This window comes from Poeciliopsis prolifica, unplaced genomic scaffold (genome assembly GCF_027474105.1).
Source record: "Poeciliopsis prolifica strain line A6 unplaced genomic scaffold, Auburn_PproV2 SCAFFOLD005, whole genome shotgun sequence".
Taxonomy (NCBI): Eukaryota; Metazoa; Chordata; class Actinopteri; order Cyprinodontiformes; family Poeciliidae; genus Poeciliopsis; species Poeciliopsis prolifica.
In genome coordinates, this window is record NW_026562380.1 from 4,082,492 (window position 1) to 4,107,596 (window position 25,105).

At 38.6% G+C, this 25,105-nt stretch overlaps 2 protein-coding genes across 9 annotated transcripts in view; one reads left to right on the forward strand and one right to left on the reverse strand.

Moving 5' to 3' along the window:
• Positions 1 to 8,123, forward strand: part of LOC129359559 (striatin-like) — a 28,932-nt gene extending 20,809 nt beyond the window's left edge. Inside the window, exons 8-17 of one of the 4 annotated variants that reach the window (XM_055029208.1) lie at positions 465 to 575; positions 1,797 to 1,940; positions 2,030 to 2,166; positions 2,409 to 2,584; positions 3,797 to 3,847; positions 3,943 to 4,064; positions 4,150 to 4,317; positions 4,412 to 4,552; positions 5,880 to 6,068; positions 6,657 to 8,123. In XM_055029208.1, coding sequence (XP_054885183.1) covers positions 465 to 575; positions 1,797 to 1,940; positions 2,030 to 2,166; positions 2,409 to 2,584; positions 3,797 to 3,847; positions 3,943 to 4,064; positions 4,150 to 4,317; positions 4,412 to 4,552; positions 5,880 to 6,068; positions 6,657 to 6,826 — 1,409 coding nt within the window. In that variant the 3' untranslated portion in view covers positions 6,827 to 8,123. The remainder of the gene's footprint in view (positions 1 to 464; positions 576 to 1,796; positions 1,941 to 2,029; positions 2,167 to 2,408; positions 2,585 to 3,796; positions 3,848 to 3,942; positions 4,065 to 4,149; positions 4,318 to 4,411; positions 4,553 to 5,879; positions 6,069 to 6,656) is intronic. The other 3 variants (XM_055029209.1, XM_055029210.1, XM_055029211.1) reach the window with 3 other exon arrangements.
• Positions 8,124 to 9,348: 1,225 nt separating this feature from the next.
• The window catches only part of vit (vitrin), a 29,155-nt gene continuing 13,398 nt past the window's right edge, over positions 9,349 to 25,105 (reverse strand). For 2 of the 5 annotated variants that reach the window (XM_055029215.1, XM_055029212.1), the window contains 13 exons: positions 24,930 to 24,992; positions 24,306 to 24,359; positions 20,795 to 20,869; positions 20,590 to 20,655; positions 20,107 to 20,169; positions 18,702 to 18,764; positions 17,326 to 17,373; positions 16,782 to 16,850; positions 15,133 to 15,280; positions 14,940 to 15,043; positions 13,459 to 13,685; positions 12,867 to 13,380; positions 9,349 to 11,642 (listed from right to left, as the gene is read on the reverse strand). In XM_055029215.1, the coding sequence (XP_054885190.1) occupies positions 11,464 to 11,642; positions 12,867 to 13,380; positions 13,459 to 13,685; positions 14,940 to 15,043; positions 15,133 to 15,280; positions 16,782 to 16,850; positions 17,326 to 17,373; positions 18,702 to 18,764; positions 20,107 to 20,169; positions 20,590 to 20,655; positions 20,795 to 20,869; positions 24,306 to 24,359; positions 24,930 to 24,992 (1,673 nt within the window). In that variant the 3' untranslated portion in view covers positions 9,349 to 11,463. The remainder of the gene's footprint in view (positions 11,643 to 12,866; positions 13,381 to 13,458; positions 13,686 to 14,939; positions 15,044 to 15,132; positions 15,281 to 16,781; positions 16,851 to 17,325; positions 17,374 to 18,701; positions 18,765 to 20,106; positions 20,170 to 20,589; positions 20,656 to 20,794; positions 20,870 to 24,305; positions 24,360 to 24,929; positions 24,993 to 25,105) is intronic. The other 3 variants (XM_055029213.1, XM_055029214.1, XM_055029217.1) reach the window with 3 other exon arrangements.

Consider the following 25,105-nt stretch of genomic DNA (forward strand, 5'->3'; position numbering starts at 1 on the left):
TTATTAATCTATTAAATATGAACTGGATTATACAAACTTTAAAAAAGTCTCATGTTTCTACTTACAAAAATACATTGAAAATCATTTTCCTTCCAAATGAGTTGTGCACTAATATGTTTTGTTCTGTGACATAAACTCCCAATAAGGTACATGGAAGTGTCTGGTTGTAACATGATAAAATGCAAACAACTTCAATATGTTAGCAAAGAACTGCGTGAAAAAAATAAATTAATTAATCCTTAAAAATCTGACTTTTCCTGAATTCAATTAATTCTTCACTCGACAGTAGTTCTTAACAGAACACAATTCTAAATAAAAAGTATGAGGAGATTCTGGAGAATCCTATTAGTCCAGTTGTTTAAAACCCACCACATCTGGGGCTGAGAGAGGCCTTCATCTCAGCCTCTCGTTGGCCATGCAGCTCCTCAACAGCCTCTCGGTTTGGTTTTTGTTCCCCTGTGTAGACAAGGACGAGCAGGGTCCCGTTTCTGAGGCCTGGGACGTGGACCCGGGAGTGATAAACAAACTCAAGGAGCAGTACAAAAAGGAGCGCAAGGGGAAAAAGGGGGTGAAGAGTAAGTGCCGATAGACATTGCTGCCTCCTTCAGTCTCTTCTCTCTGCAGAGCCTGACTTTTCTGAGCTCGATCAAAACGCCTCAGATCAAAAGAGAGCATCTTTTTTCATCTCCTCCTCCAGCCGCTCCTTCCTTTGTCTCTCTCTGTTCTTTGTCTTCCAGTTAGTGCTTGCAAATGGCATTAAATCCCCTCACATATGAAGTGTAATGCTTGATGCATGTCTTGTCTGTTGCATTTGTTTGTTTCCCTTCATTTCATCTTCACACCATCATCTCGTCTTTGTTAAATGTTAGCGACTAAGTGACACTTTGTGTCAGTAAGGCAATCCGCCTCCCTTCTGGGCTTCAAGCCATCTCTGCAGACATCTGTTTCTCTGTCTTTGGAGCCATAAAAACATAATGATCTCCATTGATGTTTTCGTCCATCTGCCATGTTGATACTCCAGTAGCAAATAATATAGCTGCTGATTTAGATTAACAGCTAATAGAAGCTTTTTTTTAGCTGAGTAATAAGATTGCTCTCAGATTAAAAGCTCACTTAAACCTTGTTTACCAACTGAGAGCTCTTTACATGTTTTATGCCGACTTTCTCTTTGCTTGATCTTGAGATCAACAATGTCCTTCAACTTTTTTTTTTCTCAAACTTTTTTCGCTTTCATTTTCCTCTTATGATCTAACAGAAATCATAAGTTTTTTCTTCACTCTTTTGGTGTGAATATGGAGAGCATTTATTGTTCTATAAAGGACAATTCATACATAACGGTAGGCACAGACATAAAAGTTCACACAAAAATTTCTTCAAGAAGTGTACAGAATCTAAAAGTCATTTTGCTGAAAGAATAACATTCAGAGCAGCAATTAAGCCAAATTGTGCTCCTATTTCTTGTTTTAGAATGCATTTCAAGTTTAATGCTATGTGACTTAAAAATAAAAAATATAAAGACCAAAATTTGTTTTACTTTCAAGTCAATGACTGTTGCTCTCCACAGTTCACCGTTAAAGATAAATGTGCCTCAACTTCTTCTCTACCTTTGCAGGACTCTGCTACTGGCCTCCTGTCATCCTGTTTTTACTGATTTTTCTTTTTTCAGTGCTTTCTTCTATATTCATTTTTTCTCTGTTGCTTCAGCATATACCCACCGCTTTCTGTTTTTTTTTTTTTCTTCCACTCCATTCAAACACATGTCGGTTGTTTGATCGTTGAACCTAACTTGTTAACAGGGCCCAACCGGTCTAAGCTGCAAGACATGCTGGCTAACCTGAGAGACACGGAGGACCTATCTCACCTGCAGCCTCAGCCAACCCCGCAGTCCCGGCCCAACGTGCCACGCTTCAGCGAACATGAGGGGAACAGGACCGAAGAAGGTGATTCACTAAATACAAAACACATTTACCTTCCACTTCTGCCAGATGTTCACCGATTGACAGATGTATTTTATTTGCCTTTTCTGCAGTTGAAGCGCTCACTTTTCCACCCACACCAGGAAAGTCGTTCATCATGGGCACAGAGGAGGGCATGGAGAACGTTCTGGGCCTGGGGGAACTGGCAGGACTCACTGTGGCCAACGAGGCCGACAGCATGGTGTACGATGTGAGTGGCATGGGGCAAAATGATGTCACTTACCTGTGTTTTAAAGCAGAATCGGAGGGTTTTTTATTTTTTGTTTTTTTAATGAGACAGATTCTTGCAGAACACAAACTAACCATACAACTGCACGTTTACTTTAAACACCATGAAAATAAACCATTTAATTCTGCTAGAAAGATTCTTAGTGATAATTATTCGTACGATTGTCTTTACATTTTTATTATTTTTTTATTGTTTTCCCTCAGATCGGCAACAATAAAGATGCCATGAGAAAAACGTGGAACCCCAAATTCACCTTGCGGAGTCATTTTGACGGGATACGCGCTCTGACCTTTCACCCTGTGGAGCCAGTCCTGATCACTGCTTCTGAGGATCACACACTCAAAATGTGGAACCTGCAGAAAACCGCTCCGGCCAAAAAGTAAGAAAGCTTCAACTCTCTATTTACTCACCTTCATACGACTTCAGTTTTTACTTTTCCTACCAAATATGAGTAAAACAAATCCTGTGGCTGCAGCTTTTTTGTGTGTGTTTATTTGACAGTCTTCTGCAGAAGTACACAACCCAGCAACTATAAGACTAGAAAAGAGGAAATTATTTTATTTTTTTATCTCAGCATTGTACTTATGCTGCATAACTGAAACTAATTGCAGAAAACAATCAGCTAAAACAATATTTTGGTCTATAAAATGCAGCTTTAATAAATATTTCATTATAATTTCTGCTTGAAACAAGTTTCCCTAGTGTTATCTCTTTGTTTTATTTTCCTTAAATTTTTATTTTCCTTGTCACAAAAAAATTTAAATGACCCAGAAATGGTGCTTAAACTTTTGCATTTAAAACTACAATATTATAATGTAAAGAATAATGTAATGCAAGAGTATTTATTTTAGGGGAAACATGTGAAAATACAAAATTAATACATTAGTTAAAAAAATTAGGGAAAAAAACATAATTATCCAATTAATAATTATGATTAAAAATTAAGTTGTGACTTTTCATACATTTTTAACTAAAGACCAGTTTTAGTGATTAAATATTTCATTTAACTTTTCTTTTAGAAGAACTAATCCAAAGTAAAACATTCTTTGGGTGCGTACAATTTGAGCCTGTGAATGTTAAAAATGAATGGTCCTATTTTATGAATCAAAATGCTGTTTTTTGTGCATTAAAAATACCTTGTGTGAAATTGTGAAGGGATTCCAACACCAATCAATGGAAAATGTATAAAAAATGTATATCTAGCATTTTAAAAAAAGATTAAAAGGCTTGTGGAAAAAAACATGAAAAATTAGAGTTTCCACCAAAATTTGGCCACTTTTTATTCCACTTGCATCAGAAACAAATGGAACAAAACAAAAACAAATGTCCAGGGAGCCAACAAGGTTAGTAGAAATAGAAATATTATTTTATTTATGTTCAATTTCTTACCTTGCAGTGATTTTATGCAGCCTTTTCTGCATGTTTTCAGCCTCAGTCCTATTTGAGGCTCATATTTGTTGTAGCAAATATGAGCGACATTAAACTATATTTTTGTCCCACAGTGGTAAATCAATGGGAGGCTTAATTTTGCTTCAGACTTCAAATATTTGTTTTTATTTATTTTTTACTAAATTAATCAACATTTTGTCAGCAGGAGTACATCTTTAGACGTGGAGCCTATCTACACTTTCAGAGCCCACAGGTAAAATATGGCACTTTTATCAATTCTTTTTTTTTTTTTCAGCTTGTGATACAGATCACTTAATGGTTGCTATTTTATTATGTGAAACACAACAGGGGCGCTGTACTGAGTGTGGTGATGAGCAGTACAGGGGAGCAGTGTTTCAGTGGAGGGATCGATGGCACCATCCAGTGCTGGAACACGCCCAACCCAAACATCGACCCCTACGACTCCTACGGTAACCTCAGTGTGTGTTTCGATGGAACCAGGAGTGATTTTTAGCTGCAAAGCATGAAAAGTGATCGTGGTCCCCGTGTGTTCAGACCCATCAGTGCTGCGCGGAGAGCTGAGTGGACACACCGACTCGGTGTGGGGTCTGGTGTACAGCAGCGCACACCAGCGCCTCCTCTCCTGCTCCGGCGACGGAACCGTCAGGCTGTGGGACGCCAACACCACCTCCCCTTCGCTGGCAGTATTCAACGAAAACAAAAGTAACAACCGGATCCACATACATTAAGTTTACCTTTTTATTGTTTTATTCAAAATTGAGGAATGAAAACTTGCACTTGTTTATTCCTCTGCTAGAGTTGGGAGTTCCGTCCTCTGTGGACTTGGTGTGCAGTGAACCAGCTCATCTGGTCACATCCTTCACAAACGGCCAGATCGGCCTCTTCAACATGGAGACCCGCCAGCTGGTGCTCAGTATGGAATCTCATCTGCAGCCAGGTAAGTTTAGGGACGAGCTGCGCAAGGCATAAACCCAGGTGGGCTATAAATGTAGAACAAATCGTTCATGTTGCAACTTGAACAAACATTGACTCACCTTTAAAATGACCAAATTATTGGGTAATTACATCCATTTGTGTGCAGCCATTTTCCTCTTCACTTCCCAGTGATTCGGATCTAACAAAGTTTAATTTAAAGTTAACCATGCACGATTAAACTCTTCATGCTCCGCAAAAAACACAAAATCTTACCGGGTGTTTTTGTTTAGTTCTAGTGTAAACTTAAGATGAGACAAAGCTAAAAAGTAACTTTCAATTAGACAAAAGAGCTTGTTTTTAGTAAATAATTGTTTAAAATTGATTAAAAGCATGCCAGTTTCACTGACAAATTATTAAAACAAGACAGTTTCACCAAACCACTGTGGTGCAGGTGGGGATGGTCACGGCTGCCAGAATAATCCTCAGATTATGAAAATCTTCAACTGTTCCGAATGTTACAATTTGACTGGGATTGACGTTGGAAATATGGAAATATGAGCAAATGCTGGCAAAACTAAATAATGACATAGAAAACTTCAAGAAATCCTGGAACTATTTCCTTTCCTGCAATATTGGGACAAGTAAACTCCTTTGATGAACTGCTGTTTCGAAAATACTGTTTACTGTAAATTTCTGTTTACTGTGGTTGTTTTTGCTAACATCGAGGATATTTGTATATGCCAATTTTATGTGAAACTTTTATTGATTTGATATGCGTTGACTGGTTGCTTTGTTTTTGTTTTTTGTTTGTTTGTTTTTTTGTGTGTGTGTTTGCGTCAGGGGGTTCAGAGGGGTTTCACACATATGTTCTGAAAATAATAAAAACTTAAAAACAAAACAAAAAAACAAGACAGTTATCCCATGTTAAAAGTGAAATAATCTGCCAGTGGAACTCATGCTTCTTTTATCAATATTAAGGATTTATTGACTTAAAACAAACTTTAATTTCTTGCTGAAAAGTTACTTGTAAGTTAGTTTTGTCTTATTTCAAGTGTTCTTGCTTAGCAAGCTATTGTTCTTGTAGTGTGTGGTCTCATTTCAAAATGTTAAAAATTATGCATCAAACACCTTAAAAAGACTTTCTTGCAAAAGGTTTTATAATGGAAATTACTAAGCATGTTTTCATTTATCATGTAATTAATAGATTTATCGATTGTTGTAACAGGCCTATTTGTGAATATCTCTGCAAGACGCTGCCTTTATGTAGTGACTTGTTTTGACCATTGAATCTGTGTTGACTAATGGTTTCTCCAGTTGTCACATTATTGTTTTGTTTTTCCTTTAACCAGGCACTCCCTGTCAGATCAACAAGGTCCTCAGCCACCCAACTCTTCCAATCACCATCACAGCGCAGGAAGACAGACACATCAAATTCTTTGATAATAACAGCGGGAAGCTGATTCACTCCATGGTGGCCCATCTGGACGCCGTCACCAGCTTAGCTGTGGATCCAAACGGACTTTATCTCATGTCAGGCAGTGAGTATCCAACATCCTCTTTTGCTTTCTTCTTCTGGCTTGAATAGTCGACTCAAACCCAGTCTAAAATTACTGGCAATATTTAGAAAATGTGAATTATGCCGAACAAGGATTTTAAATGATATTTATTTACTACAACTCCCTCGATATTAATTGACACTACTGGTAAAGATGTGCAGAAAGCCTCAAAGTGTCATTTAGTCTTAAGTTTCCTAGCAGGATCTCAAATTGTAGCAGTAGCCAAGCTTTAACTTGACTGAATGCACTCAGAGGGGAAAAAGAAAATATCAAATAGCTTTATTTGTATTTTTAATATTTTCTATAAAAATGTTTTATTTTGATAAATGTGTCTAGTGCAGGAGGCTGCACTTCTGCTTTTCAAAGATGTAGGGTTGTATAATAGTACATCTGTTTGCAGCCATTTTCTCTCATGAGTGTAAACGTTAAGTTGTGGGTGTGGCCAGCAGCAGCTTCTAACCTGTTTGAGGAAGCATAACATTGCTCCTAATTCATGCAACATATGAAATGTCTTCACGACCAGAAGCCAAATAAAACCTCTAAGCAACTTCCTGCATGTTCTGTCCTCAGGTCACGACTGCTCCATCCGTCTGTGGAACCTGGAGAGTAAAACCTGCATCCAAGAGTTCACGGCTCACAGAAAGAAATTTGAGGAATCGATCCACGACGTGGCGTTCCATCCGTCTAAATGCTACATCGCCAGTGCCGGGGCGGACGCTCTCGCCAAGGTGTTCGTATGACACGGAGCAACATGTCCCTCCCCTACCACAGCCTCGCTCTCTGACTCAGTCTCCTACGATCAGGGACCAATAGAGACACAGCAGGGGAAGGACAGTCAGGCAGCGAGTCTGGTCCCACCTCAAACTAGCCACTGGTCTCCTGTCGGACTCGCAGACTATGTAGCCAATAGCCTCAAATAGGTTGTGAGGAGGAGGAACTGTTCTCTGGTCCCAAACTCCTTCACTCCCCACCATCCAGGCAGGCCTGGGTGTGACTGGCCACAGCGCCCCCTGCAGACAGACTCAAACTTCATCTCCACAGAAAGGAGAGAGGCTCAGGACAAGTGGCAGCGAGGAGTGGAGATGTGAGGTCCCATCTTCCTTCACACTCATCCCAGATCCTCCTCGGCTAAACCAAGTTTTTCTCCGTGTTGCGTTTCTGAGGCAGAAGCCTCCCAGCTCCTCTCCTCAGCTTCCCCAGACTGACTCTGCTTGCTTGACCTGCCTTTATTTTCCTTTTTAAAAACCTATATTGACGAATGTGCCTTTGCTTTAAAAAGGTCTTTAAAATATGTTATTTTAACAAGCTTTTTTTTTCGGGGGGGAAGCTGGTTATCGCAATGTTGTCGGTTTTAACATTGGATGTAAAATTACAAATGCTTATAATAAACAAAAATATATATTCAGTCTTAAAAATTTACAGTGCAGCGTGAGTATGAGTTTTTGTTTTTGATAAGTGTGGTTGGGATGTCAGTTCTGTGTGTTTGGAGGCAGCACTGGTAGAGCGATAAAGACCATTAATTACATGCCTGTTTCTTAGTTTCAAGCCACTCTGTACACTTCTGAAGATTACACGCTTATGTGTCCAAAGTAAACCATTTTGGTTCTATAATTAAAATTAAACAGACTTGATTCTAGATGTTAACATTTAGGAATATCTAACACATTTTGGCCAGTTTGCTCTTGTTTGAATTGAATGCTGTGTACTGTATATAGTTTTTTTTTTCCTCCCCGGCCTCAGCTGTGTGGACATGCTTGACTACAATGTGATGTATCATGTCCAGGTATTTACAGTAGTCCAGTGTTTAGCAGGAGATTAGTGCAGTACTTTTAGAAATATTTGAAATGATGATTTAACCAAGAGAAATGTCCTGCAGTTCCAGTTTACTGTAAATCCATGAGGTTTGAAAGCAAGCAAAGATTAAAAAAGGCAGACGGGATGTTGTACGTGGAGAGTACAGCTTTACATGAGCCATTTTCTCAGTCACTGGTTTGTATATGAGAGTATGTTCGAAATAAAATCTGCTGTAAAATGTTACTTGGGTTCAGATGCTGGTTATTTTGAATGCTGTTTTTGATTGACCAGATTGCATGAATTAAATTATACTCAATATCAACTTTTTTTAGCTTTATATTATGTCATTCTCTCATCAAAAACACCTGAAATGTTGCTTTGATTCCTACATATACATTTGAGAAACTCTATAAAAGTAACGATAACTAGAAAGTTATTGTAGATTAATCTGATTTACTTTAAAACATTATTATCACTACTGCTTTGGTCTAATCCACTGAGTTAAATCTTTGAATTGCTAAATTCACTAAATCACCTTGAGTAATCTCAATGTTAGGCCTTAAATTTTTATTTTGACCAGATTTTCCTCATTGGGTCTTAAATGGGTACTTTGGATTTTCTGGTGAGTTTCTGTGAAGTCATGCTGCATTCATTTTATAGTCAAAAGTCAGAAATTAAACTTCCAAATCAGAAAAATCAACTTGAACGCTGCTCCTGAAATCAGACTTCCAACTTAGGGCTTGTTCCAACACCAACTTCGAGATCCAATATGGCCGCTCTTCGCAAACACCATAACCTGAGGTGGAAACGTTTATTTTACCTCACACATATGTAGAAATGCGTCTAAATCGATGTTGCCTGATCTAAACTGAACAGCTTAAAAGTGGTGTTTGGATATGGAAAGAAAAGCTTAAAATTCATAAGAGTTACTGAAAATAATTACTACTTACTACTAAATGCAATCCCCCACCTGGATTGCATTGAAAAACAAAATAAATGTATTTTTGTAATTTCTTTTCAGAGAGTGAATCTTAACAACCCATTACATCATTCACTTTGTACTGGTGTTCTTCCTCATTTCTTTTTTCTTTTGGTTTGTTCCCTGAGATTGCTTAGATATATAAAGCCACAGAGAATATATTATTCTCTTTGTTGCAATTTTCTTATACTCTGGTACTTCATTTGAAAGCAAACATGTAAGCTGAATACATTTGAAAAGATAATTTCTCATATTTGACATTTTGCTGCATTTATTGTGCAAATGAGTTATTTTTTGGTGACATTTCCTTTTTGTCCCTCCTTATTTCTGTTTTTTAAACTTCATTGGCAATAGAAATAGAAAAATATATACATATTTATTTTCATATTTACAATAATCTAAAAAAAATATGCTGAGAAAAAAGAACAACCATAAAAACATTATGTTCTGTTCATTTGTTTTATTAAAAACAAAAAATGATCAATTACGTGAACATGACAAGCAAAGCATTTTAATGGGCATATATACAAACTGGAAAACAAAAGCAAAAAACAAATCATAAATACTCTTAAAACTTCAAAATGCTTGGTATATTAGGAGCCGCTCACTACAGAAATACAGAAAGGGATGAAATAAAATTGCATAAAACAACCCCACTTTTCACAGAAGTCCACATCCATGGTGGTGGTTTGCTTTTACACCCATATAAAAATTAGATAAACAGCACCATAGTCTCTGACTTGAACTCAGATTACATCTCCTATGAAGGAGATCAAAATGCCTCAGCTGCGAAAGAGGGGATCCTCTTCACAGGTAATCATGTGAAAGCACCATGTTAACAAGTTTATGAAGTATACGAAGCCATTAAAGGAAATGTTAGGAATGTGTTAAACCTACATATGTCCGCAAAGTTTATTATGTTGGAGTCACTTTCGAGTAACGCACAAAAAGAGTTGCATTTTGACTGCAATATATCATTGCAGCTTTCTGTTTTATTTCAGTTTCTTTTGATAAACTTGTTAAGTAATTACCTACATTTTGTGAGGGAATTGACACAAACTGGCCACCAAAGAGTTGACAGTGTTGTTTGTGGCACCAGCAAATGGTGCAATGCTAATAATGGTTTTCAGGAGAATTTACTGTGTTGATACATTTTAAAATTTATCTTCAAATCCATGATCAAATACAGTTACAAAAAAGTTTACAAAAACTCATCATTAGAATGAAGGTGGTATTATTTTCTGCCTTTAAAGACGGGTTCACAACAAAGAATGTCAAGGAATTTTAAGAACAAACGTCGGGTTATAAAACTTGTGATCCTCTCAGGCTCACATGGGTTAAAATGTTTTATATACATACGGCCTCAAATATTTTTGAAGAGAATTGAACCTTAGCCACTTGTACGATTACTTTTTAAACCCTAATGAGGCTTCTGGCTTAATTCTGGCTGGACATTTGACAACTAATTATTCTCAATGAGTTGGTTTCCTGATATATGCCAAGCTATTGAGCTTCGTCCATAAATTTTTCAATACAGTTGAGGTTTCAGCTTTGGAAAAGCCAGTCCAAAGGCCTCAGTTTCTCCATGTCAAAACCAGTTCTGATGCGTGTTTGAAACATCTTCTTCTTTTAACAACATTTTAAAAAACTTGTAATAACCAGTAATCTCCTTAAAACCAAAATGTTTTCTCTTTGAAATTCAAATAATAATAATAGTAAAACAGCAATACCTCAGGGGATTTTTGGATGTTGTCTAAAAGAAACAGTGAGGAGTCATGGTGAACCATTGTGAGTTTTAACAAGCCGCAGTCTGTCACGGGATTCATGTTAGAACAACATATAAAACTCATCAGAAATTTCACCGCAATCATGAGATATAAAATGTCTATCTTTATAATGTCACAGCTTCTTGTTTTGATGAGCTTCTCATGTTGTAATAACAGGAATATTTTCTAGTTTCAACAAGAAACTTCCCAGTTAAAATGAAAAACTGGTACTGAATGTGTGTTCAAGCTTAAGTGGCAGATAAACACACATTAACACTGGTTTGGAAATAATTAAATCACTGAGTGTCTGGACTAGCTTCAGCCTCACCACAACTTTGATGAAAACCAGAAAACCATTCAAATTAAATTAACTCGACCAATTCTGCAAATATTCAGCCACAATTTCTACAGAAGCTTATTCTTGGCTATAATAAGCACGTGGCTGTCATGCAGCTATCAAATGTTGTTGGAAATATGTGTGTTTGAACTTTTGTGTACAATTTTGATGACCATGACTAGAATGGAAAAAAATCCAACACAAAATTCAACCACATCAATTCAATCCTTACGTTTGAAATTTACTGATGTTACTTGATGTAAAATCGGTCCTTGTGAAACTCTGGCTCATATAGACTCATTAAAAGACCCAAAATATGATGTGACTTTCATACCCGTGATGAGTGTCTGTAAGCTTTTCACTGGAAGTGTAAATTCTAACCTCTACATCTTTGTGTGCCGGCAGCCCACCTAGCGACGCCATCTGTGGGGCCGCAGGGTGAGAACATTTGCGGTCAGCGTTCTGATAACATGCTCCTCCCCCTCCGTCGCACTGATGACCTCAGTTCCTGGGCTGAGAGTTGAACTCCTGGCAGATGTTGTGGATGATCTTGGGGACGTATTTGTAGAGGTTGTCGAATTCGTCCACGAAGAAGGAGTGTTCTTTGTCGGGGTCAGTGGCGATGTACTCCAGCTCATCCTGGGCGGCCCAGGCGATACCGATGGAGTAGGCGATCACACCTGCATCAGGGGAGGAAGACACAGGTTACCAAAAAAGAACTGCATGTGCATCTCTGAAGGCTAATGTGACTTTAAAGCCATTTTGCTTTTAGAAATGAAGGTTATCGTCACATGCTTTTTAGTTTTTTCTAAAATGGAAGGTGCAGCTGGCTTTACAGAAGTGTGTGTACTCTCCAAATTTCTTTACATTTAAAAGGTTGCAACTTCAACCTATTTTATGTGATAGACCAACACAAAGTTTTTCATAGCTGAAAATCTGTTAGAGGCTGTCAAACAGTTTTGCTCATCTCGAGACTAGGGTTGTCAATCGTCAATATTTCTATAAAAATTAATACAAAATCAAAATAAACAATCTCTTTCCTCTCAGTTGCTCACCTGACCAAAACAAAGAGCTGATGCTAGAAAGCTTAGACTCTAATAAGAGTGGTACAGAAAAAAGAAACTCTCTTTTTTTTTCTGGAAAGAGCATCCCTTCCATTACGCCTAACAGGGGTTATAAAAATACAGATTGTGGTGGGAAAAGACAATTACAGCAGATGCCCTGCTGATGTAGTTGTTCATTACAGAAAACATTCAGAAAAAATGCCCGGCAGACAGAAATTATACAGAGTTGCTGCTGAAAACATATATTGTTTTACCAAATAGGGAAGCAAAACTTTGAAATATAACTTTCTTTTAAAAAAGGTTGAATTGTCCCTACATACTAGTTTCATCTTAAGTAAAATTACTGTCATTTTGTAATTAATAATTTATTTTGTTATCAACGTAAAAGAACCCTGTGCCTTCAAAAAACATTTACTGCAGTATCAAGTGTTCTTGTTACTACTGAGTTTGACATTTTTGTATCGTAACAACCCGAGTAGAGAATAAAATCTTTACATTTTGAGTAGAAACGTTTTTATTCTTAAATGCAAAATGTATACATGTTTTGTATTGTTCTAGCTCAATTAATGCTCTCTGAATGTTCTTTTTTCATCAAATGGCCGTTTTTGAGTCTGTATTCTCTAGTTAACGATTAATCGATCACTAAATTAGTCGATTATTTCAATACACGATTCATCACGATTAATCATTTCTGTCCCATATTACAGATTTCAAGGCAACGGTGTACATTGAAAATGTGCACAACATTAGAAGGTCAAACAGGGTATGAAAACATTTGCGAAACACTGTAAAGGCAAATGTCATATATTACCCAAACACTCTTCAGTGATGAAGTCTCACCTTGGCGATGGACAGCCAGCGCTGGCGCCCTGACGTCATCGTACGAGCGTCCATCTGTAATGACGATCATAATCTTGCGTTTGTTGGGTTTGGATTTGCTGAAGAGCTGCTCTGCCGCGAAGGTGATGGCGGCCCCGGTGCTGGTCCCGCCGCTCCAGTAGTTGATGCGCTTTATGGCGTTCAGCAGCTCGGCCTTGTTGTTGTACTGTCCAAAGGCGAACTCCAGCCTCTGCTCGTAGGTGTACTGCACAGCTCCCACCCGTGTGTCCGTGTCCGAGATCTCAAACTCCCGCGTGACGTTGGCCACGAACTGGAGCACCGTGCGGAAGTTGCCGGTCCCCACGCTGCTGGAGCCGTCGATCACGAAGGCGATGTCGTTGGCGTTGAGGCAGGTCTTGCTGCACACCAGGCGGTCCGTGTCGCACACCCGCTTTACCAGCGGCTGCACAGCCTTTCTCAAGGCGAACCAGCTGTTCACAGGAAGGGAGAAGAAGCCATTTGTCCTGCACACAGCCTGGGGAGTGAAACAGGAAACGGTGTTACAGACTGTTTTTATGGGACGCACCGGTAGACCCGTGCAACTCAACACCACCTTGTCAACAAAGTTGGCCTCAACCAGATTTTGTTTCTCATTCTCATCAGGACCCTCGATGGTGACGAAGAAGATGTTAATGCCGGATTCTCGGGCGAGTCGAGAAGCCTCCTCCACCTTGTCTGTGGGCCAGCCATCCACAAGCACCACCGCTACGTTAGGAGCCCCTCCACGATTCCCATTCGCATCACTGAAGTACTGTTTGTTGATGTAGGAGAGGGCCTTTCCTGTTTGAACACCAGGGGGCGACAGTGAGACAAATAACTGATGCTGATGTCCGCTGAACTTCTTCACATTTTGTCTCGTCACAACCTCTAACTTCACTGTGTTTTGTGGGGATTTTATGTGATAGACAGATTTGCCAGACGTGACTGAGAGCAAACACAACATAAAACAAACAAACAAAAAATCTTATGCCACAAACATCATCTGCTGCATTTATAGACCTGTGACATTTAATTGGGACTGAAAATGATTTTAAATTCAATCCTTTGCAGTCCCAGTCCTTTGCTTATTGGGACTGCAAAGGACTTGACACAATGAGACTTGAGTTTTTTTTTGTTTGTTTGTTTGTTGTTGTTGTTTTTTTTTTTTTGCAGCACTATGTCTTTTTAAATCATGATGTTGTCCTTGGATTTCTGTTGTACAACTCTACTACATAGAAACACTTGATTAACCAGTGACTAATCATTGATGATGACACATTCAGCAGATTCCAGAGAGCTCAAAATAAATGAACTAATAATGAAAGTGCAATAACATTGAATTTTATGAAAGGTTTTGTGCTTTCCTGCCACACAAAAAGTAATATTCTTCTGAAAACCTTCTAATAATCTACCAAATGTTCTGAAACTGTGCAGCTGAAACTTTAACAACCTCCACAAAACCACCTGTCACCTGGTTCAAATTCTCTACAAACATATCTGCTATTAAGCACCTACTTAAATCTAATTATTAAATCTGCACAGTGATATCTCTGTACTGGGATAATCTATATTTAGTTTGTCAGTTGATTGTTGGTGATCTTTACAATAACAGGAGAGGCTCTGATCAAGATTATAGAGCCTTTGACATTCACACACACTGTTGTATGATTGTGGTCAAACCCAACAAACTGTCGGCAAGCAAAATTTAGCAAACCCTAAAAAAAAATCCAGCCATCAGCTCCACAATCTGCAGCTGATGAATGCTGCCGCACCAAAAAAAAGCAACAAACAGCCCTTGCTTTTTGAGAGCTGACCCCTACAAGCTTGTAAAAAGCAAATGCGTTCTGGTCACAGGAGAAAAAAAAACACGCCTTACTAGAAAGAGAACTGTAATTTAGCTCGCTGGTCTCCCGGCAAATTTAGATTTAATTCTATCCCTGCATGTGAAAATGTGCCAGCGTAGTAAAAACCATGCGATAATTGAAACCCTTCCACTTTCACACTTGAGTTTGTGAGTTTTTGTCGCATTTGGCAGCAACCATGAGGGTCACTCACCCACGTTGGACATGCCACCCTTCTGCACAATCTTATCTATGGCCGACTTCACGTCCTTGGAGCTGGAGTGGGCCCTCAGACTGATCTCTGTCACAGGGTCGTCACTTCAAACGAAACAATAAACAGTTTATATCTTCTTTTACCAAACTGGGACAAGATTACAGAAAGCATAGACAGCATAGACAGAGTTTACCCATATTGGATGATGCCCATCATTGGTCCAGCCATGCCCACATTGATGACCTGAGCCACCTCAGCCAGAAAGTCTTTCTGGATCTTAAAACGCCGCTTCCCAATGCTCCAGCTGCCGTCCATCAGGAAGGCAAGATCAACCTTACAATCTGAGGGGAAAAAAGGAGCACACCATGCGGCTACACCACACTGCACTGAGGTGGATTGTTGTTCCCTTAATGTTTCTATATGAATAAGACTTTCAAACTTATGATAAAGGAAACCAAACATTGATTTTTTTTAACTCTTACACATATCTGACTACATGTTTTTGTTTTTAAATTCAGCTGAGCTTTTAAATTCAGCGTCATAATTTAGAGTCACTCAATAAGGAAAGCTGCTCTGGCCCAAATCCAGTAATCTAGTTTGCTCTAGTCTATCCGCAAGACATTATTCAGACAAGCTTCTGTTTAATTTTGTCTTGAAAGCCAGACAAAATGGGCAAACAGATGCCAGACAGTAATATTCTTTATGAGTAGCATTGGTTTTGTTCTTGCAGCTGCAAACACACTATCGGTATTCAGAGTTTGTCTTATGGTACAGTCATAGTGGGAGAATCTAATTCCTAAGGATATTATAGCCTGACTTCTTGGACTGTTATCCTACTCTTGGAAGTTTTACTGAATTTTTTTGAACTTTCAACAAAGTACATTTTATTGTGACTATGCAGAGTCCAAATGCTTCACAGACTGCTTCAGCCTTACGTTTCAGTGATGAGTAACTTAAAGTATGCAATGAACCCACATCAGCTTTCTATGCATTTGTCTTTAAGATCTATATTATGAGAAAGATACAGAAAAGAAATACAGCAGGCTAAAACTGTGAAATTTCTGGGAGGTTTTTGACTCTTGGCCCTTCTCATAGAGCCAAGAGCATGGCTCTCCAGCGAGCTAGTAAACAAGTATTAGCAGCTTGTTATCTGTAGCTTTTACCACCTTGATACATAGAACGCAGTGAGTGAAAATGACTGCACATTACTCAGACTTTTACTGGATGAAAAAAGCTCTACAAGAAAAACCTACATAGGACATTAGACTAAATAGTCCTGCTAACGTACTTAAGGCTTGCTTACATCTTCTTTAATGACTTTAAGACATTTTAAGGCCATAATTTAAGATTTTTTAAAGGATGTGCAAACATCTTGACAGTGAAAAGGGTAATGCACTGTCATCCAGAGAAGGTCAGGGACCATCAAGTAAAATGGGACTATGATGGCACAGATGAAGTAACTTACATTTGCATATGGAAATAAAAACATCTCACTATTATTTTGAACTCTACATCTACAAAGCTTATAAAAGCAGAAGGTCAGAATAAGTCAGAAAAGATCAGATTTACAATTAAAACAGAAACTTATTTGGCTCCATATGTGTTACAATTTCTCACCTAGCTGAATAATCTGCACCTGATTCCATCAGGGACCGTCAGGATAAAAAGGACCTTGTTTGAAAGTGCAGGCGCAAGAAAATCCTTGGAATAGGCAATCACTCTCAGGTATGCATACTTAAAAGTATTATCTGCTTTAATAGGACTGAAGCTAGATGTATACCTGGGTGCTTGCCACAGATGAATAACATTCACATATTCATAGATGCAAGAACATCCACATACTTGGGTCTCCTTGTGATGCAGGGGGTTCAGGTGCTCTGGGTAGCACTTCTGGTTCTCTCAAGCTAAAACCTAGAAAGCGACAAAACAGAGAAATGCTAAAAAGTCAAGATGTTTCTGGATTAATTAGCTGTTTTAAATTCTACAAAATCCTTGATCTTTTTTCCTTTTTATCTTGGTCGTCTTCATGTGGGACGACTGAAGGGAAAATAATCAGCTTAACCTTTCATCATCCAGGAAAATGCAGTTGAGTGTTTACCACGAAAATAAAACACTCAACTAACTAACTAACTACAAAGACAGCTCAAACGCCTACTTTTAGGAAATTACATTGAAAGTTTGAAGGCGTCCTCTTTTTAGTGACCCCAAATGTTTCCAGTCACAAACATCATGCCCAAAGCCACCATGCCGTTTGGCTTTTGTCCCATTGCCCGCCAATTACAGGCCGAGCCAAAACCCAATCTTATCCTCGGATAGCTTTGGTTTGAATCGCACTTACTGCAAAGCTGCAAAGTGGCAAAACAAGCGGCAGTGCAAGCAAACTTACCTGATTCATAGGGGTTTGCATCTTGTTTCCAGGCATCTACTGGCTCCACTGCATGAATGACATTGTACAAGCTAAGCATTAGGAAAGCAGCAAGTCATAAGTCCAGAAGCATTTACCTACAGTGCTGTGAAAAAGTTTCACCATTTCAGATTTCTGGATTTTGCTTTTTAGGTGACATTTAAATGTTTCAGAGCATTAGTTCAATCAGATCAGGAAAGGTCTAGTAAATAAAGTAGTTTTCAAATTATTATTTTATTTAAAAAGGTAAAAACAGCTAAAACAACCTTGCAAAGAAACAGCAACTTCCCTTGTCAAGTCATTAAAGACAAATTTATTAATTCTAAATAAAAAAGAAAGAAATGTTAATTGAAAACCATTACAGGGCGTCACGTGGTGCAGTGGTCAGAGTAGGCGCCCCAAATAAAAATGGCCGCCACAAAGGATTTTCAGGGCCAAAATAACGGATGATAAACACGACACACAGGCCCGTCTCGCATTTCCCTAACAAAACATCTTTCTGATCCCCAAGATGTTTGGAAACATATTCTACGAACTGATGGAGCTTTTTAGAAGGTGTGTGTCCTGTTAACATCTGGTGTAAGACTAAAAGCTCTATACGCTATTTTATGATGCGGCAGATTCTACCGCCAGCTGATCTCTCATTGAGAAGGCGGAGTTAAACCCAAACGCACAACATTGTATCACACTAGTGCTGCAAACCGGTAAGTCTCAAGTCGTGAGGTTTTTTTCTTTCCTCCAATGAATGGACCATGTCCTTTGGACCGGGAATGGTGTAGTAAGAGCTCCTTTACAATGGAAACAGACAAAAAGTTTACCAGACTCGAGTCATACCAATCAGTGGAAATGAGGCATAAATGAAGCATTGTAGTAGTGACTTAGTCATAGAGTGGCATTTAATCCTATCAAGACGATGTGACCTTTTGTTGAGTTCGTGCTCAAAAGTCCTCCATGTGGCTGAATTATAACAAGAGTGAGACAAAAATCTTCCACAGGGATTAAGACGCTGCATTCCCAGTTAACATTTGATGAGAGTTGTTAAAAAACAAAATACAAGCAATTTTTACTTTTAAAATAATTTCAGTACTGTGGTATCATTGCCATTTTCAAGTTAGTTATTTTCAAGACGCTCTGACAGTATACATTAATTGTATTTAAACATTTGTATCCAGACTCCTGAGTCAGGTTATCTTTGTCTTATACTAAAACTAGTTTATTGATCTGAAGCATTTATATGTAACTAAATAGCAATAGTTGAAGAAATCAGTGAAGTGACAAATACTTTTTCACAACAGACTTTCAACAGCACTTTGTGCAAAAGCTGGATAATAGTCTTCAAGGCCTCCCTGGCTGCTCACCTTTGCCGTGGGGTAAGTGGAGGGGCATTTTGTGGCTGCCATCTAAGTCAGTGGAACGAGGGGCTAAAAATAAAGATATTATCAAATATGAAAAAAAAACTGCAACCAAAGAAAACACTGACACTATGGCAGAACAGCCACTCTGTTTAAATGTTTAGCTTGGCTGGAATTCTGGTTGTATTTTTATGGTGGATGCTCCAAATGGTTTCCAGACCTCAGATTTGAATGCCAACCTGTGCCTCAAAAAAAGAAGAAAGCACAATGTCTGAAATATGAGTTAGTGCTTTCTGCTGGGCTTTTGTGTCTCGTCAGCAGGTCGTACTGCAAGCGAGTTATATTGTTTAATGTGAAGGCATGCAAGTATAAAACAAATAAAATGTGGTTTCCTTTCACAGAGCAGTTAAGGTATTTTAGGTTCTTTCATGTGCAGTCAGACGGAAATTGACCCAACTGTAATATCTGTGTATTGTGAAAAAACTAGAGAAGAAACAGAGAAGCAGCCAGCCTGCTTGTGTTTATACTGCGAATTAAATACTGAAGTACCAGAAGCTGAAACTGGATAAAAGAAAACAGTTTTTTCATCTGCTTACAAAGGCTTTTCATACTTCTTGAACCTTTCCATGTTTTGTCACATCACAACCACAAACTTTATGTAATAGACCAACACAAAGCAGCGGATAATTGAGAAGTATAAAAAGGGGTTACATATATTTTTAGAAATAAGTCTCTAAAATGTTGCGTGCATTCTTTTATCTCCATTTACCTATTTAATGGACTGAAATAAAAATTGATGGTTGCAGCATTTATACTGACGTTAAATCACTCATAAGTGGGCACTATTATTCTGAAAACTAGCTTAACATGAGTTTGCCTAGATACAAATGTGCGGTATAAGTTTTGCATAAAAAAAACAAACAAAAAAAAAACCTACTTTAAAAATATGCATTAGCTGTATTTAAATGTGTCATGCATTTGAATCTTTCTGTAACACACTGGATATTAATACATACTCTGGTATATTTGGTATTTGAATAACAAATATGGGACGTTATAAGTATTTTTAGAGAGGGTCTAAGTATTCTGGTGTGGTTGTGGTTCCAACACTAATGCTCTCTGACATGTCTTCACAGAACAACTGTGCTTTTAGACTGAATCTATTTGCAAATGACCACTTCTGAATACTACTTATTGGTTGCAATAATTTCATTTCCGCTGTAACAAAGTAATGGTGGCTGACGTAAAATCCTAATAAAATACATTGGAGTTTGGAGGTGTAATGTGACAAAACGCGAAAAAGTCCAAGGGGTTGAATACTTTAGCAAGCTAATCCCAACCCATTCATTGACACTCTACAACCTGGAGATTTGTTAGTAACCCCAACAAGAAGAAATGTATGAACACTTACGGTATGGTCCAAAGCTATAAAGCCAGCGTTCATACTCTGAGATATCAGGCCTGAGATCCCGAGCTAGAGGAGGACGTTACGAAACCCGTTAGTGTGGGGGAAATGTCAGAGGGAAAAGCACATGTTTCCACAGTTACGACTGGTCAGAAATCCTTCACGACCAATCCCAGACCAGTGAAAACAATGGCTTTTTTTCACAATGATCACCTCAGAGTACATCACTTTCACATGCATCAATATCCTGCCCCATTCTGCTTTTCTGCACTTCAAAGAAGCCCTCATCTGGCAGGCAGATGGCATGTAAACAGAGATTCCCTTGCATGTACGTACTTACACATGGAGTCAATTCGGAGCATACATGATCAGCAGATACTGAACTGTAGCGGGTGCGTGCAGTACAGCAGGATACGAGGTGTGCAGTAAAGGTTGCGATACGCACCCAAAACTGCAGCACTCTGTCAGAGAGGAGGTGCATTTACTTACCTGGAATCTCAGGTGTTTCTGTCTCACTCCATGCATATCCTGAGTCTGGAACTGCATAGCTAACATCTGAGCAGAGAACATTGATGTGTCAGCAACATCCGGAAAGATTAATTCACCCTGGGTATTTTTCTTAGCCCATTTGTCCTTAATCTGATTAAAACCCAACATTCATTTCAGTCTCTGCTGAGGGATTACTGTCTGCTACCTGTTGGTCGTCGAGCTCCTGGGAACCAGTCAGGGCGAGAGTAAGAAGAGGGAGACCAGTCTCTCCTGGGGAAAGCTGTGCACGGGAAAATTAGAAAGCTTTTTTTAGGACAGGCATGAAGGAGGAACATACTTGTGATCGCCAATAAAGTGGGATTTATTAGAGATCCCACAAGATGTTCAGAACGACACTAAAACAGTTGAACCTCAGACGCTTGAGGACTGAGTTTCCGCCTTTTGTTTTAGAGAAAACTTGCTGTTTTCTTTCAACTGTTTGGTTAGAAAGGTTAAAAAAAATCTTAATATAAATTTGTGTTTTGTTTTGTAGTGGACATACAGGAAAAAAAAAAAGATTTGAAAGAACTGCCAAATGCCCGACAAAATGCTCTTCCTGCACTCTTAGGTTTAACCAAAACAACCTCTTACTCCACCTCCACAGTTCAAAATATTTATGTCTTTATGACTGAACTGTTATTCTCAGGGAGTCATGTCTGAATGTTTGTGAATATGTCAAACTATCTGACCATAGCGAATGATTTAGAAATTAAGGTGAGCCTTTTAAAAACAAACCAAGGTTAGTTAGCTTTACATAGTGATTAATGCAACTTTATTCAACTTTATGCATAAGTCTGGGTGTAAAACAGCTTCCAGGAATGAAATGGTATTTTGTCTACATTAATAATATATTTAGGCATGTTAGGGCAGTTGTTAGTGTTAATTTTGTGTTACTTGCGACTTTATTAACTCATTAGGATTTAATATGAATAATGAGATTAATAATAAATGTTTTTGATTATATGTAAATAATTTGGTAGATGAAATAAATTTAAACCTGAAGAATGTACAGACTCTTTGTTTCTTTAATCTAGAAAGAATGATTTATTCCTTATGCTTAAGATTGTTTATTAGGCTGATTATGATATTATTCACATAGATTAAAATATTTCAGCTTACCCTATGTACCTTCTTAAAAGTTGGTCACATGAATGCTAACTTAAATGAGCAAAAAGCAAACTGTCTATCTGTGGATAGTTGATTTTATTGATAAGTTGAGGTAAAAACCAGAATGGCAAAGCTCCCTCTGCAACAACGGACTGAACCATGACTGCACACTTCAGTGAACTCCTCTCTGAGGAGGACAAGCAGCTTGCACAAACACACAGCGTTTGGCTTTGAGGTTCCCATATCGGACTGGCTGGTGAGAAGGGTCTCTGTTTGCAAAGGCGGCCTGAGAGAGCGCAGCCAGCAGCCCACTGAAGCGCGGATGTATTATTATAGTCCCGATGTCAAACTAGGGACAGTTTAGATAGCAGACAGTGATAAAGACAATCTGCTGCTGTTGACTATTTTTAATATCTGCGTTGAAGGATCGAATTCAACTTCTTTAATCATAACCAATTCAGTAATTGCAGAGATCAAAAGCTGAGGATCCTCCTCTTGGATCAGAACTTATTTCATATCAGAATGAGACAACTCTGCTAAAAGATCCAAAACATTTACAGCAGCTCCAAGCTACTTACTTACTTTTCCATATTTTGTCAAGTTACAACTACAGAGTTAAATGTTTTTCTTTGGGTTTCACATTGTGGTGCGTAACGGAGAGTTGGAACGAAACAGAAAAAAGGTGTCAGTTTTAAACCATGAAATATTTTTGCAAATAATTATCTGAAAAGTGTGGTGTACCTGTATTTACGTCTGAAAACTTTGGGTAAGTCTCCAGCCTTTCACATCTTAACACTGAAACTTCAAACTCTCCTTTCAAAGTGTCTGAAGTTCATTCTGATTGAATGAAGACCATCTTGGAGCATCACTTTTCAGTAATCCCACAAATAAAAGCCTTTTTAGGTTGTATAGTGTGATTACTAAAATATTTTTATGCCTCCTTTTGGCTGTTGGACTGACATGTTTCATTACAGACACCGGACTAGCATCATAACTTAAAGCAATAACACCCAACATCTGTTTTAAGCCGCAAGGTGCTAAAGCTACATAGGAAAAGAATTTTTTGAACTCATAAATCAAAAACTAAAGAGTTGAAGTCAAAAGAAGCATCCATCTTGGAAACTCCGGAGGCACTGCTTGACTTCACCTTTAAACTCTTGCTTCTACCTGAAGGGGCAGCCTAAAGGAATCAGTATTTTCTTTTGTAAATCACCCAGTCATCCCTTGATCTGAAGAGCTGCTTCCTGCACGGATCAAGAGCTAAGCAGCAAAAGTTTTGTGGAAGCGTTTACACTGCCTTTTATAAATCAGATCCTACAATTAGCTGTCATTTAAACAGATATAGCCCTGTCTAATTTTAGGGGATTCATGGCTTTGCATTCCGCAAAAGAAAAAACAGAAGCACATTCCTCGGAGGGCCACACCTTGGATGGTTTGTGGAGCTTTTCAGAGATTGGACCCACATGCTGCAATGGATACAGACTTCGGCGCATAACTGGGTCACTTGGCGCTGCTCGTTTCAACTATCTGAACCTTCACTGCCAAAACTCACAATTGTCGCGATTACCAGCTTCTTTAAATTACGAATATATTTACTCCTGTTTTTGGATTTTTTATTATAAACCTTTGCAGGGAGTCACAGTTGTGATTTAAACGATTTCTGATATTTATGATGAAAATGTTTTTAGCAAATTTACATTAATAAGCTAGTTTCCAGAGATCGAAGAATTCAAATACCTAATTAATTTATCTCAATTGTCAATGAAGTAAAGAAAATAAAACAAAGAATCCTTATTAACTAATACACTGGACAAGAAGACTAAATGTAAAAAAATTGACTTATTGTTTGATTTTTTTCTAAACAAGAATTAAACCAATTAAAACTCTTAAAGTTTTTGGCAATCTGCTACATCATCAGATGTCAGAAAAGGTTATTTTGATATAATTTAAAGTTCTCATACTGAGCAGTCATTTTTAACATGATTAAAACTCCCAGAGTTTAAAAAAAACCTCTGGGAACAACCTCTGGGGCTTGTTTCTGGGATGAATTTGTAATACATTCAGATTATTGGAAATAAAAGTTCAGTTTCAAACCTTCCGGATTCTATTTATTTTCGAAAAATGAAGCGAGATGGTTAACCGCCCAATCTATTTTGAATTAGTTCTTATTTTAGTCCAGTGCAGCTGCAGATTTAAGAAGTTGTGGCTGAACTAAGAGTTCATTTCATCTCATTCATAAAATTCAGCTGGCTGGCTGAACTGGGCAGGAGAGCAAAGAGTATTTGGGGATGAAAGGTCAGAAAACAAACGTTGTGTTCAGACAACAGAGGCGTTACGATTTTATTTTAGAGCATGGAGCAGGATTATCACCAACGTAATCAAGATGAATCTGAGAGACTGATTGTTTCATCTCTTAGGTGAATAGACAAATTCAGGTTTTTCTGTCGAAATCTGAGCACCACTTGGATTTGGGCGCATCTTCGGTGTACCGGTGTCGCAGATTGTCTCGCAGTGCTACCGTCTGCCGTTTGGTTGAGATCTGCGCGTTTTGAGGACTCAGAGAAACTCACCAGAATTCGACTGGCTCGTTGTCGGGGTCTGCTCGGGTGGAGCCCTGTTAAAAGCTGCTTGCAGGCGACGAGAAAGCGCAGATAGGAGAAGAGAAGAGAAGAGAAGAGAAGAGAAGAGAAGAGAAGAGAAGAGAAGAGAAGAGAAGAGAAGAGAAGAGAAGAGAAGAGAAGAGAGGGAAAAACAGAGAAGAGGAAGGAGGGGAAAGCAGAGTTACAGGTCTGGGCTTCCATCCTCAAATGTAGCCCAGCTGTTTTACTTTGATGGAAGCTAAAAGCTTTTTTTTTTTCTTTCTCCACAGCGTGCTATCAAACACAAAAGCATGTAAGATGGGCGTATTTACAAGCACTAGCTCTGCTTCACTTGACTCTTTTCATCTCGTAAAATGAAAATATGACAGGGAGGATGCTCCTGATGACAGAAAACAGTGGTTATGCAGTGAGGAATGTAAGCTGGGAAGCTCAGAGGAGGGTATTAGTGGTGACCCTGAGGGTGAAGATATCAGAGGCTCATGAGTGTAAACAGTGCGGTTAGACTTACAGTAGTCTGCTGACGGTGACCTGCATGCTACCTGTACCCGTTTTTCTTTTAATCATGGGTGTAAGTGCGCTAATGAGGAGGCTGACCTGGGCCGACTGGAGAGGATGGTTGCCTCCTGATGGCTGAGCCCGCCTCTGGCCGGCGCAAACCTTGGACCAAGATTAGAAGGAAGAAGTTTTTCAAAATAGCAAAACATTGCAGAGTTAATCTGTGCTGATGCTTCAATAAAGTATACATTTTATTGCTTAAATGTTAAATGTTT